Source organism: Penaeus chinensis, chromosome 26 (genome assembly GCF_019202785.1).
Source record: "Penaeus chinensis breed Huanghai No. 1 chromosome 26, ASM1920278v2, whole genome shotgun sequence".
NCBI lineage: Eukaryota > Metazoa > Arthropoda > Malacostraca > Decapoda > Penaeidae > Penaeus > Penaeus chinensis.
This window is the reverse complement of record NC_061844.1, coordinates 12,678,911-12,693,910: the sequence shown is the minus strand read 5'-3', so window position 1 is coordinate 12,693,910 and position 15,000 is coordinate 12,678,911. Positions and strand designations below refer to the sequence as shown.

Genomic DNA, 15,000 nt, shown 5'->3' with positions numbered 1-15,000 from the left:
ATATCATGCACATGAATCTTGTATCTTTTTCCCTCTTGCATGGTTCAATTGAGCACTTCATGTGAATGGTCTGAAAATGAAACGAATTCAGAAGGTGACCTGAATCGCTGGTACATAGACGATCTTGGATGACTGTTCTCTGGATTATGATTGTGGAAACAACTGAAGATGTGTTAGTACACACAAATGCACATGCACTTGAACAGTACAAGTATTTGGTTTGTTGCAGTATAGTTTTTTCTTTCTTTCACTTTGGTCTTTTCTTTCATTTCAAATCTTTCACCTTTTAAGCATGTAATACTATGCCTTGCTTCACTTTTTTCATCATAACTGCTGCTTAGGCCATTATATTTTTAATCACTGACCACAGTCTTTCAGTTTTTGAATCTTGTTACATATATGCAAAATTCAATGAAATGTAAAGGGACTTTGATATTTATGCTTTTTTTTGTGATGGAGGCCTTGTGTATTCAAAATGTCAGTTGTGTTGCTTCAGTATATTCTGATATATTCCTTTCATAGGAGTACACAGGATTCGTTTCTACAGAAAAAAAAATCATACCATATACTTACTTCCTCTTCTATTTAGGGAATAGTAGGAAAATACTATTCTGTTCATTGCTTTTCCTTCCACTCATCTTTCAGAAAAAGGCACACCATCCCAAGTTGATAAATATTCACAGAAGATCCAGTATGGTTGAACTGTAAAAAATGATAATGAGTTCCCTCTCTATAACTAGTGACCTACTACAGGACCTAGTCTTTTTATACTTTTGCCTCACTTGCTTCTTTCTTCTCCTTCTTCTTCACATGTAAGCACTTCTAGTGATTAGGGTAAAAGGTATCTGATAAGCAAAGAATCTTTGATGCTGATACTTATTATTTTATCTGCCTTTTTTCATCTTTTTCTAAAACTTTGCATTTCATTGTGCGGCTTGAACTTTCAGTTCCCAGTCTTGCATGTTTCAGATTCTTGAAGAAGGGATATAGAAATGGGCAGATTAAAAGTACCTTTGAAACAGGAGTACAAAGTATCTGTCTCCACTCTAGTGGTTATAGTGTACATACAAGTGAATAGTGGTAAAAGTAAATCAATAAAGAGTTACCAATATTTGGCATGATGATATTAAGTAGCAGCCATATAAGAACAGAAAAGGCTTTGAAAATGTGCAAGTATTTTTTTAGCGAGTGTGATTTAAAGTTTTGAAGCGAGAACCCAGTGGGTATTTGCGTGGGTTACCTCCTTCCACATCGTATAATTCTGACGAATTTTAAATTTACATCTTGTAAGCATGAAAATTGCTCTCTTGCACAATTTTTTTTGCTTCAATCATATCATCATGGTATAACATCTGTACAATAGACAAGTATATTATTGACAGAAGAGAGCATGTTCTATTATTTGTAGAAAAAAAACAATATCCAGAAAGAAATATTCATCAGAATGGGAGCCTTATTGTTCAAGTACCATTCCTTGGTCTTGTGTAGTGGGTTAATTCCTTAGCCTGTCTTGAAAGAACTGATTCCTTGTTTCTTTTCAATTATGGATATTTTTTTTTTTTTTTTTTTTTCTCATAGATCTTTTTCAACATGATATTGACCTCTTGTGTCAACAGCATGCTAAGAAGCAGTATTGTAACTGTAAGGTTGTAGTGGTACGTTTGCACAAGGTTGATAAAAAAAAAGTGAAAATAATGTATATTTTATCTAGATTGTTTGAAAGATTTTATTGCATCCATATTAATATAAGTTTTAGCAACAGATATATGAATGAAGCAAGATAAGCTTGATTTTGTGAAACTTTGCGAATGAGTGTGTGACGCTGTGTGTGAATTTGTCTCGGGGAATATGTCAGGAAATCTATCTTTGTGTGCGTATTTTTTGTATGATTGTCCATGTGTGTGCATTTGAGCTTAATTATATATACTTATATTTATTGTACTTACATACAAAATCATTATATTATTAAATTATCAGTTAGCACTTGAAAAGCTATACACATTTCCTGAATGAAATAGCTCAAAAAAAATAAAAAGAAGAATCGTCAACATCACGAACTCAATGCTTGTCATTTTTTGGCGTGTTTCTTTTTTTATTTCTTTCCTGTCTTTATTTGATTTTCTCTGCATATTTCCTTTCGAGTATCATTCTGTCTTTTTTTCTTTTTCTTTTTTTTTCTCTTTTTCTTTTTTTTTTTTTTCTTCCTATTTTCAAATGTCTAACTTTTCATATGTTGTATTATTAGCTCCATGTTAATTTTGTGTGAGTGAAAAATGCTGGTGACGTTTCCTATTTTCATCACAAATTTTATTTCTCTGTGACCATTGTTGTTGGTCTTTTAGATTTTTATTATTATTATTATTATTATTATTATTATTATTATTATTATTATTATTATTTTAGCTTTTTTCCTTCTTTCTTTATTTTTTAATTATTATCATTTTGATAATGATAATGCTTATTATTATTGTGAATATTTTTGTTATCTTCTGATCATTATCGTTATTGCTATCATTATTATTATTATCATCATCATCAATATTATTATTATTATTATTATTATTATTATTATTATTACTGTTCATGTATTAATGATGATAATAATTATGATAATGATATTGATAATAACAATAATGATGATAATTATTACTATCTTCATTTTTATTCCTATGAACTATTTATCATTATTGTTATTGTTGTTTTTGTTGTTATCATTATTATCATTATCATTGTTATTGCAATTTTTTATTATTATTATTATTATTATTATTATTATTATTATTATTATTATTATTATTGTTATTGTGATTATTAATACTATTCTTTTTTGTTATTGATATTATTTTTTTATTATTATTATTATTATTGTTATTATTGTTATTATTGTTGTTGCTGTACTGTTTGCTGTTAATATTGTTGTTATTATCATTATTATTTTTGTCATTATCATTATTATTATTATTATTATTATTGCTGCTGCTGCTGCGGTTGCTGTATTTGTTATTATTCTTGTTGTTGTTATTGTCCTTGTTTTTTATTATTATCATAATTATTATTATTACTATTTTTCATGATTATTATCATAGTTATTAATATACTTTTCTTGTTGTGATTCTTGTTATTGTTATTATTAGTATCGTTATAGCTTTATCTTTATTATTATTATTATTATTATTATTATTATTATTATTATTGTTGTGGTTTTTGTTTATTAACATTTTTATTATATTTTTATTATCATCATCATCAACGTCATCATTATTGCTGTTATTATTATCATTATTATTATTGTTGTTGTTATCATTATTGTTATTGTTTTTATAAGATTTTTTTCTTTTTAGTATTGTTGTTGCTGTTGTTATTACTTTTGTCATTATTATTATCATAATTATCATTATTATTGTTACAATTATTATTATTATTTTTATTATCATTATTATTATTGAATTAACATTATCATCGTCATTATCATCATTATCATTATTGTTATTATTACCATTATTATTATTATCACTATCATTATCGTCTCCAATATTTATTGACATTGCTGTTTTACATAAATAGTTGTCTTATTACTTATCCTCTATGAATTATTACCTTTGTTATAAATTTCTTTATGTATAATGTATTTTGGTCAAATCTAATATGATTGCTGTTGTTAATTTCACTATTGTTATATTTATTAAAGGAATTATTATATTTTTATGATTGCTATTATTATTATGGTTATTATAGATGCCTTTATTATTATTTTTATCATCATCTTTTTTTACATTATTATTATGGTTATCATTGTTATAATTATCATCATCATTACCAACTTTACTACTTAATATTATTATTATTAATGTAATTATTATTATTGTTTTGATAGTCATCATCATCATCATCGTTATTGTCACTGTTAATGTTGGTATGGCCCTTATCATTGTTATTATTATTGCTGTGAGGTTAGGAAAGGTATTTTCATATCTATGTTATTTTGTTTTCTTGCAGTGAGAATGATAATAAATGAGTTAGAAAGGCAAACAGATTTAAGAAGAAACAGAAAAACATTCAGTGAAATGGATCTCACCCCTATTTGATGTATGACAGGATTACGAAGAATAAGGGACGTAGAATGTGTCCCTAATGGGTTATAACTGTCAAACTAAAAAAAAAAAGAAAAAAAAATATTGAAAATAACCATTAGCTTTCATAATGAAGAAGATAGTCTTACACTTGAAGGATTTTTAGGAAAAAATGTTAACGGAGAAAGTTACATATAACGTTATTTTTCATTGATTTGATGTATTTGTTTACTTGTTTATTCAGTGATTTATTTATATTTTTACGCATTTTATTAAGATATGATTGTAGACTAGATTTTTTATCATCTCCAATTTTTTATAATCAAGAATATTTTTTGTAATAACTAAACAGTCTTCAGTAAATAAAAAGGATTTAGAATACAATAAGCCTGACTGCGCTTAAAAAGAAAGTCATCGAGACTTAATTATATTTTTTATTAGATTTTTTTCTCTGTATCTCTCTCTCAGTCTTTCTCTCATTTTTCTTCTTTTTTTCTCTTTCATTTCCTTTTAACTGAGTGCAATGGTCCTGGCAGGAAGAAAAAAAAGAAAAGAAAAAAAAAATAGAAAATGGCATTAATAAAAAGAGCACGCATATACGTATCTATAATCCACCCTTGCCCAACTGCCTGAGAGGTTTGTCTTCCTTGGGAAACCCCTTAAAAGGATGTAATGTCATCTTTGCTTTCCACATGACACAGCGGTAGCACCCCCACTCACCGTGTACATCTGCTGCATTGTCAATGGTGGTTTTTTTCTCTTTCTTTTGTCCATCCCCTCTCCTCCTATTTTGCCGTGGACGTTGCTTGGTGGGCACCCCGGGTATGGTGCCGATCTTTCCCCTGCGACGTAAACAGACAAGTCCAAGTCGCAAGTCGATAGAAGTACCACAGTGATCGCCCGAGATGCAGAAGGTAGGCGCTTGTTTATGCACCTTATCCCTAAATGACTGAGGAAAAAAAAAAAGAAAGTACACTTATTCAGAAACTGTTCACAAGCTGCTACTATTATCACCGTAGTTAACGACTAATATGAACTAAGATTGATAGAGTATTCCTGTTTTATTTCTTCTTTTTTTTTCAAAATTCTTTAGTCTGATCATGTGGCACTTACACATTCTACAGTACTGATATGAAAACTTCTCTTTATATAAAAAACTTGATGCATGGTAATCTAAATTTACATGAATTTTTTTGTAATAATTGTGGTAAAGCCAATCTGAAGCTATACATTGTTACTGATCATTCTTTCAAGAAACAGCACAGTAGTTGCCTTAATTAATTAAAAAGAATGAATATTTCTTACTCATTTCCTAAAGGTGAGCTTAAGCAGAAGTGGATATGCTTTAGAATAGACATTTTAACATATATTATCAAATTCAGTTTTGGCATTCTATCTACGTGTTCGTGAGAACTTGTCTGAAGATTTTGCTTTTCTTCTGGAAGTTCATAAGTAGATGTTTACTGCATATAACTTATTAAAACATCTTCAAGATGTGTATATATATTTGCTATAACTGCAAGCTTTTCCAAGTTTAAAGTTACTTTCACATTTATTTTCATTGCAAATCAGCAATTTCACAAGATACAGCTAATGCTGCACAATTCTGCAACTTCATAATTTTGTGTTTCTAACACTTTACTATTTAACCATCTTGCTTTATATTTTCTGATATTCTTTCTTTTTAAAATTAGTTACATTTTTCATACAATTCTTTCTAAGTATTTACTATTTACTTAACTTTATTTCTACTTCAAAACTAAGCCTGAAATTTTTCTTTGATTCTGTCTGTTAACATCACAGCATTATCATGACAATTTTACCATTTCATCATTTCCTGGTTTTGGTTTCAATCATGAGCCGTATGTGATTTTGTATACACCAATCCCCAAAACTAAATTTAAAGTTATCCAAAAATCTATTCTTCGTTTTACAGTATTCGTAATAAAAGATATAACTGAATTTTCAAACATTAGTATATATGCTTCCTTACACAATCACATGAACATACAGTAAATGCATGTTTCTCTCACACACACACACACACACACACACACACACACACACACACACACACACACACACACACACACACACACACACACACACATTCGCACACACATTCGCACACACACACACACATTCGCACACACACACACACACACACACACACACACACACACACACACACACACACACACACACACACACACACACACATTCATATTTATTAATTCTCCTGTTTTAGATATGGCAGCTAAACTACCATTTTTTACAAAATTTTGCACTATGCACGAACTTTTTTTTTTTTTTTTTTTTTTTTTTTTTTTTTTTTTTAATCAAAATATAGACTTTTTTTTACTTATAATGTTTGCTGTCATACTTTTCCTGTGCATTAAATCCTTAAACAGTTTTAAGCATAGGTTTTGTCATTTTGCAAAATCTCTTTATTAGTTATACAATATCAATAAATTTTACTTTTAGAAAAATTTGATATTTAGAATTTTCTTTTTTTAAGGAACATACACACCAGCATCAACAATGTTAACATGTTTAGTGGGTCAGTTATCATAGAAGGGATCGACTAGTTGCTTTAGTACCATTAACATTATTAGGTCAGAGTTTCAAATAGATTCTTAAGATCATTACATCATAATGCTCTTACAGGTTAAGTCAGTTGCAAAATAGATCAAGCATGACTTCCATCTTCTTTTTGCAGGATATTTTCATATGTTAGAACTTTAGAAACAGACAAAATTTATTTTGTTCTTATTAACTTCAAAGTGACCCAAGTCTAAGTTAAGTGATGTAAGGTTCTTAGTTGGGCAAGTCTCTTTTTTTTTTACATTGAAAACTCATCAGTAGTTTTAGAACAATATTTCAAAAGGCGTTGCACCAGGGGACTAAGCTGACGGTCAGACAATCGGTAGTTTGCTAGGAGCTTCACGTTCTCTTTCAAAACAGATTGCTTGGGGATGCATTCTGAAGGTAAGATACTGTTTCTGAAGTTTAAGCCTGTTTGGGGATACTGTTTAATCGCATTTGGGATTATATAGATTGAGATGTTACTAGGTCAGTGTAGATTGCATAACTTGCAGTTTCCGGAAAACTATAGACCAGTGCCCAAGTACTATTTTGAAAAGAAATGTAAATATTCCTGTCCTGAGGAATTTAAGATTGTCTGTTGAGTAAGTTCTTCAAAATTTGGGCACAGTTTTTACCAGGAACTGCACAAGGTCAGCATCCACCAATAATCTTGCATTAAGGCATCCCCATAAGGTTACAATTGATTTCTTAACCTCTGTGATTCAAAACAAATTGATATGCAGCATTTAAAACTTAGGATAGAATATTCAACTCTGATGGTGATGACATGAGAGGTAAATACCATATTTATTTCTTCAACTTTAAGTTTATAGAAAATGGGCATATATAGAGAGAAGAAATAGACAGTGAACAGTTTTGTTTGATGCAGTTCTGATAGTATCCAAGATGCTCTTGATTGATGTATGGAAAATTATCCAGTATGGGAGATGTGTGTCCTCTAGTATAGGTTTCTAAAATCATTTTCATCCCCTTTAAAGGTAACCTGTGTCATTGTTAATTGAAGCTTATTACATTCATGCTACTGCTGTCAATGTTAAGTGCAAATTTAGTTTTGCTGCTTCAGGTTTCATGTTGGCTGAACATTAAAAACATTTACTAGAATTATTAAACAATATGGATAATACTATGATGAATCCATTCAGAAAATATGGCATGCCTACAAGGATAATGCAGCAGGAGTTATCCTTGGTTATAGTAGTCGTTACAATATTTTTTGTGAAAAAAAAAAAACTTCGTAGTGATGATAACAAATGAATGACAAATTTCAACAGAGCATCAGCATTAAAAAAAAAAAAAAATGTTTTCATGTGCAGGTAAAATGGAATTGCATGAACCAGGGTGTATGGAAAGGAGTTTCAAAGATATTTTCCAGTACAAAAAAAAATCTTTTTATTTTACTATTATTATTCATAATTCTTGGTAGTCATGATCTCAGGAAGTGAAATACAGAAATTTCTTTCAAATGCACAAGCACCCGAATTGGCAAGTCTTTCCATGGTCTTTCAGCCTCAAGATGAAGTCATAAGGTTTTCAAGAAAATACCATCATATGGTTAAGGGTGTGTGTATTTATTTACAGACAGGGACCAAAGCTGAGTTCTTACGGTGCAACGCTGACTAGTCACACTTAGATAAGAGCAGAGGAGTGATTAAATGTTCTGTGACTTCTTTAATCCGACAGAACCTGGCTTGAATATCAGTTCTTAGATGGCGGCTGGTGTGTATAGTGAAAGAGACTGAACAGGGTTGGTGGTAGAGGGATAAAAGAACATGCAGAGACATTTCCGGGTTTTTTATTGGGAGAACCAGTTTAGCTGCGGGGTTTAGCGCTATTCCCGGATCTCAGGGTCCATTCTTTACATTGAGGTGAACTTGACTATAATATTGTCTGGTGTCTCAGGCGGGGAGGAGAAAGCTAAAGCTACTGCAGCGTCGGTGGTGGGCGCGATGGCCGGCCTTAAGAACAGTTTATTATCGGGCGGCTCTGGTGGTGGAGGTGGAGGTGGTGGAGGTGGTAGCGGTGGCGGAAAGCCGACAACAGCCTCGGCCGGTGGTGCAGGGGGGTTGATGGCGGCTGTGGCTGCAGCGGCCGCAGCTGCAGCGTCGTCGACCGCCCCTGCCACACCGTCTGCGGCAGCCAACCCTACCGCTTCTACAAAAGATCATAAAGCTGAGAATAATACAGAAACCGCGCGGCAAGACCGCAAATCCTGTAGCGTCCAGCTGAGCAGTGTCCAGCTGAGCACCAGCCAACCTAACAGCGGTAAGTGGGCGCGGTGTGGGCGTGATCCCGCACGCCCACATATCCACTAGGGAGCTACCAAGACACTTGGTAATGGCCCAACCAACTACCTTAACTAACAGGTCCTGAGTGAGACACGTCACCACTCAACAAAACAAGTACTGCCTGCTCCCTGCTCACACAAGACTAGCCCGCATTACATAGTTACATAGACACAACAGTCGCCTGCTGTTTTCTCTTTTAGAAAACGTGGTATTCAGAGTGTTCATTTACAGATACTAACATCGAAATGTGAGTGTATTTTCCATAGAGTAATAGACTTTACCTAATTACAAAGCATGTGTGTTCTATTTACGTTAATGCATTAACTCCGACGACGATCTAGAGAAGCTAGAGCGTGCTACTGGTATATTAAGCATGCCCGGCATTTGAAGGCTTCGTACATATCCAGATTGTATCTTTAAATCAAGTTTCTGATTAAAACCACAGCAGGAAGATCTAACCATGTCTCCTGGTAGTTAAGAAAGCTCAGTGAAGATTTCGTTATTTTCTCCTGTATCATGCTGTTTGGGAAATATGTACATAGTGCATATTATATATTCCTTGCATGGTCAAGCGGTGAAGGATTTTCTATTCTTGATTCCAAATTTCATTCATATTATGGATACTCAGTGGTTTTAAGACCCATATGCTGTATCTGCATACATTTTTGGGATGTGTTTGCTTGGTCGGCAAAGACACGCGAAAGCCACATGCTACAGCGCTAGCAATGTCTTCCGCTGGTTGATGCAAGAATGATGTCACTCATACCGTCATGAGATTGGCTATTCGATTATAGAGTGAATTTACATAGTAACTGCTGGGATTTAGGGGAAAGATTGCAAGACTAATGTTGCACTGAACATGGAGGAGTGCAGTAGACAAACATAATTCTGATATCAGCCAATCACGTTCGCCGAAAGTCTCCAAAGCGTTAACCAAATATGCCTTTGCTGACCCTGTAATCACCGCCATTTTTAATCTTCTTTCCGCATGCTATTCATTTTTATCAAATTATACTCTCGATTTGTGCGAGTGCGAAGAACGTGTATCTTGGACCAAGAGGGAGCCGAGACGAGGACAGACACCCTAGTGAGGCTACATTGTACACAGGGAATACTAGTACATGCTCACACACAAGAGAATCACCGAGTACAGATCGTGCACACACAATCGCCCGGAAGGTTGATGATTGGCGTGATGATCGGTTCCTCGTCTCGCAGTAGACCTTGGAAGTCGTGGTCGGAGCGGCAAGTTCTCGGAGTAGTGTGGCTTCCACCGCGTCGAGGGAGCTGTTCAACCCAACCGATGATGACAAAGACGCATCGCTATGAGCACCAGATTATGAGCAGGGAGAGCGGCCTGTCTCCCGAGATGAGTGAACTTGTTTTATGAAGCGATGTTTAAATATAGACTCGCCCTAATGACACCCATCTGCCAGTGTAGTGGCTGACGTCACGGAAGGCGAAGGGACTCCAAGATTAGCTTCTTCCTTCGTGCTAAATTTGCTCTTTGCCAGCTGTGCTACTTGACAGTGGAGGTGCTGAGAGACGTTATAATAAATAAATGATGGGGATTATAAGGGAAGGTGGGACAAACAACATCAGAATATGCGGGATTCTGGTGGAAATGCGGACGGGGAGGGAGGGAGTTAGGGATAGGAAAGAAAGGGAATATTAGCGACGGAGAGGATGAAAAATAGATAGGGTTCCCACGAGTTGCTGTGATAAGATAGACAGGAAATCAGTAATTACAGTTGTTTTAGGAGTGGGATGGGAATAGGAGGATTTTCGTCACAGGTGAAGAAGATGAAGCCAGGTGCTAGGGCAGATGGGGACAGGTGAAGTGAGGGCTTTAAAATCAGATAAAAAACGGGAGAGGAATTTGCTGAGGCGAGAGCGGTGCGAAAGCAGAGGATCGGAGTGTGTCATGCACAGCTATGCATAGGCGTCGGGAGTTGTAGTGTGAGGGCGGGGGTTCAAGGCACGAGAGTTAAAACAGTAGAGTGATGGCCGGGCAAGGTGAGTGTGTGGGCGAGAGAAAGAGAAAGAGGGAGGTGGAAGGGGGAGGGGGAGGGGCGGTGGAAGCTACAAACAGACAGCAGGCAGCCAAGTGGAGGCTCCTTAGTGCAACGAGGTACCTAGATGGGTGGCATTGTCTCGTCTTCTCCCGGTGTCCCGAGGGGCGTGACACGGGTGTGCCCCCAGTGTACGCGTGACGCCAGCCGTTATGTCACAGTACAAGCGCAGGCCGGGCGGTGGAGTGTGCCCGAGCCTGGGTGGTGTTGCATAACCGATAACCTATCGACATGGCGACTGATTCTGGTGTGAAATACTGTTGCATCGAGGTTGAGATCGTGCCGTGGAATAACCTTAGTGATAAAGTGTTAGTGTAGCCGAGACGGGGCCATGTGCATGACACACTCACATGACACCGGCGTGACTGTGTCGAGTGGTTTGGTAGCACGACATAGGAGGAGCTATCAGTAGGCATAGACAGCAGCAAAAGTTGTGTTGATGAGGGCAGCGTCAGTTTTATGGTAGCTAGTAGGCTGAGGAATCTTTTTGTGTAGGGAGACTGTAGTGAGCAGGTGATGCACTCCCTCCGACGTTCGATTTTTATTTCCTCGTTCAAGCATCAGCAGATCTTTACGCATATCTAAAATGGTAATTAAATAAATAAGTGTTGTCTCCAGAGGTTTTTTTTTTTTTTTTTTTTTTTTTTTGCATTTTTGCATTTTTGCAGAAGTGAAAAAAAAAATCCATTTGGATAGAAAGATACCACATTATATGGTGTAGAACAAATATCACATATCCAGTGCATGTTTACCACATTTTTTCTTCCTTTATCTTATATTTAGTTTTCCAAGGCTTGCTTGGATGAATTATTAGCCTCATTTACATCACTGCCTCCTAACACCTGCCTCTCCTCTCCACCTGCCTAGTCACAACCACCAAGTCTCGCTGTATGAGCCCGGAGTACCACCTCAGCTGTGCGCTTGTCCCTCTGTCGGTCGGCTTCCTCCTCCTTTATTCTCTGATCTTTCCTTTTCTATATAGTATTTGTGATCCCTCTCTCTCTCTCTCTCTCTCTCTCTCTCTCTCTCTCTCTCTCTCTCTCTCTCTCTCTCTCTCTCTCTCTCTCTCTCTCTCTCTCTCTCTCTCTCTCTCTCTCCCTCCCTCCCTCCCTCCCTCCCTCCCTCCCTCCCTCCCTCCCTCCCTCCCTCCTCTCTCTCTCTCTCTCTCTCTCTCTCTCTCTCTCTCTCTCTCTCTCTCTCTCTCTCTCTCTCTCTCTCTCTCTCTCTTTCAAGTTTCTTCTCTTCACGTGTTTGTACATACCGTGTGTATGAATGTGTATTTAGCAGAGCGACGTGAGTGGGTGTACACGTGTGTATATATATACCTGTGTGTTTTTGTGCGTATATGTGTGTATTTTTTCAAAGGTCAGCGCATTTTTAAACTTTTTTTTACCTTTTGGTGATGGAAGGTTACACAACTTGAACTACAACGAGTTCGAGTTGTAAGAAGTAGTGAATGAATTGCAGACTTGTCACACACGCCCCCTCCTCCCCCCCCCCCTCCTCTCTCTCATCCTCGTGTACCGACCCCTTCTTCCCTCCAACCGTGTACCGACCCCCCCCCCCTCACTCGCCCAACCCGCAGAACCCGAATTTCGTCTCCATCGTCAATGTCTCCAGAAAGTTCCTCTTCCCCGACCTCCATTCTCGAAGGTCCAGTTCGACGTCGTACACCTTTCGCCTGTCCAGAGGGCTCACACCTTTGAATTCTATTTTGTTTCGTAAAAGTCTTTTTTTGGCAACATTTCAGTTTCATTTGTTTTCTTTCCCTCATTCAAAATGTATTTATGATTTATAATCGTTTTACTTTCAGGTTCAGAAATAAATGTTTATTTTATTCTCTCTCCATCTCTCTGCATTTGATCACTCCATGTAGTACAGGGAACAAGTTCTCGCCCGGAGTAGCTTCTCGAAAATTGATTTTTGTTTCTTTGTCATATTTTTCCCGGTGGGCTCATTTATGGTTGCCAAAAGGGCGTCGAGGGCCGAGGTATGTGTCCGACCGAAGTACATCGGATGAACTAGATGACGTTGACGATGAGGATGCCCAGGAGGTGGACCTGGAAGCCCTTTCTCTCTACTAGTCCCCCTGACCTGTCTTCCTGCAACCCCCTCATGAAGGACTGCGTTGACGGAGCCTCCTGTAGGATCATGGCAGGACTCGGCCATCCCCATAGCCCGTGGAGGATGGCTGGGGCAAGGCCTTGACCCTCGGGCGGCGTTGGCTCCGCCTGGGCAGGAAGAGGCCAGCCAAGCCACCAGAAGATATGACCTAAGACTGAACTCTTTGACTGGGACTTTTACATTATTACATTTAAGCGAAGTTCCCTCCCCTCCTTGTCCAGCCTCTAGCAGACAACCCATTGCTATAGTCTGATTTCATTTTATGCTAGCAGACCTCTCGCATCGCGATTGAGCCCTGTATGTACATGGCGGCGAGTTAGTAGTGAGAGCAGTACACATAAGGTATCCTAGTGTTAAGTTCTGTTGATGAGTATCAGCATCTTACAATCACTGTTGGCTTGGCGGCCCACCCCGAGGCTGGAGAGCGTCAGTGTAGTCTAGTGATCTTGGTACCTCCTCCCTTTTTTCCTTCCCACAACCTTTCATAGTTTGGTTTCGCCTCCATTGCGCGTTGCTCATAGTGTTTTTGTTTGCCTCCTCCTCTTCCTTCATCTTTTCCCGTATTTCATCCGTTTTCTTCAGATGTTGTGTGGATTTCTGTTATTTTAGTCTTTAATCATCTCTAAGGTATCATTTTTGTGGAAGTGTTCCATATATCATGTTAAGATAATTTAATGTAATAACGACAGAAAACGCGAGAAAATAAGTATAGGATATCTCGTAATCATTAACTGTTCGTCGTGAAAAATGGTAGATTGTTAGGGCGTGTTTTCCCCGTTCCAGTAGATAGATGTACTGATGATCAAGTTAATGTTAAAGAAATAGCTCTGATGATATAAAGATGTAAGTGAATTGTATAAGGCGTAATTAATGGCAGTTCATTTGATTTTATTTTCTCCAGGCTCTGGAATAGAAACTCACCGCAGATTAATAAAAATAACTCGTCATTACTGTTTCTTAGTTTAACGGACAGTATTTTCTACCTTTCCACTCGTCATTTAGTTGTATGCTTCGTATTTCGGCGATTCTTGAAGCTTCTAGTTGCTTCGATCCGGTCAGATGGTCAGAATACGAAAATAGGGTTTGCTTTTTTCGACTCGGCATGAATGTCGTGTTTCTTTCTTGACTATTTTGATTGATTCTCGAGCATCCAGTTAACGTCGTGCGATGCAGAATAATATAATGATTTGAGTATGTCTAAAAACAATTTGGATAAGGGGAAAGTTTACCTGCAACATGGCTGCGAATTGCGTTTCATTTTATCCGGATCGTGAGTTCGAACTTACAGTGTCGTCAAAGGTATAGAACTGCACTTTTATTCTTATTTCTTCAAAATATATATAATTTGTATTGCCATTTACATTTTGTTTCTATACGAATCTCTGAAACATCTGTATATTCTCCTTCCTGATTCATCATAGGTAATAAATCCTCCTTTGTATATACATTTAGTTTGTACATTTTTTTCCCAATGGCCACTGAATATAAACGGCCGTTATATGCTGCTTAGATAGTAAACTGTTTGGTGAATAGCTAATCAAGTTAATGATATGATTATCGTAAATTGCCATAAAAGTATTTTAGCATTTTAACACTGACATTGTTCCTCAGATTTAATATAGATATAGAATTTTAAACATAGATGCTTGTATTTTGTTTTCTTGCCTCCGCTATATGCCTAAAGCCACCTGCGGGATATGACCACACATGCACAAGGGGTGCGTGTGTGTCCATGAGCATATATGCTTGCGTGCGCGAGTGTGTGTGCAGACAAACGATATCTGAGTGTGTGTGTGTCTGAGCTGGTAGCGTGTGCGTGCAAAACGTGAAAGAACGAGTTTT

The 15,000-nt window shown here is 36.7% G+C and overlaps 1 protein-coding gene across 1 annotated transcript in view; it reads left to right on the top strand.

Annotated features, from left to right (window-relative positions):
• The window catches only part of LOC125038860 (calcium/calmodulin-dependent protein kinase type II alpha chain-like), a gene marked incomplete in the record, with an annotated part of 223,328 nt that overhangs the window by 195,085 nt on the left and 13,243 nt on the right, over positions 1 to 15,000 (top strand). The window contains 2 exon segments of the mRNA XM_047632477.1: positions 4,928 to 4,984; positions 8,577 to 8,939. Of these exon segments, the coding sequence (XP_047488433.1) occupies positions 4,928 to 4,984; positions 8,577 to 8,939 (420 nt within the window).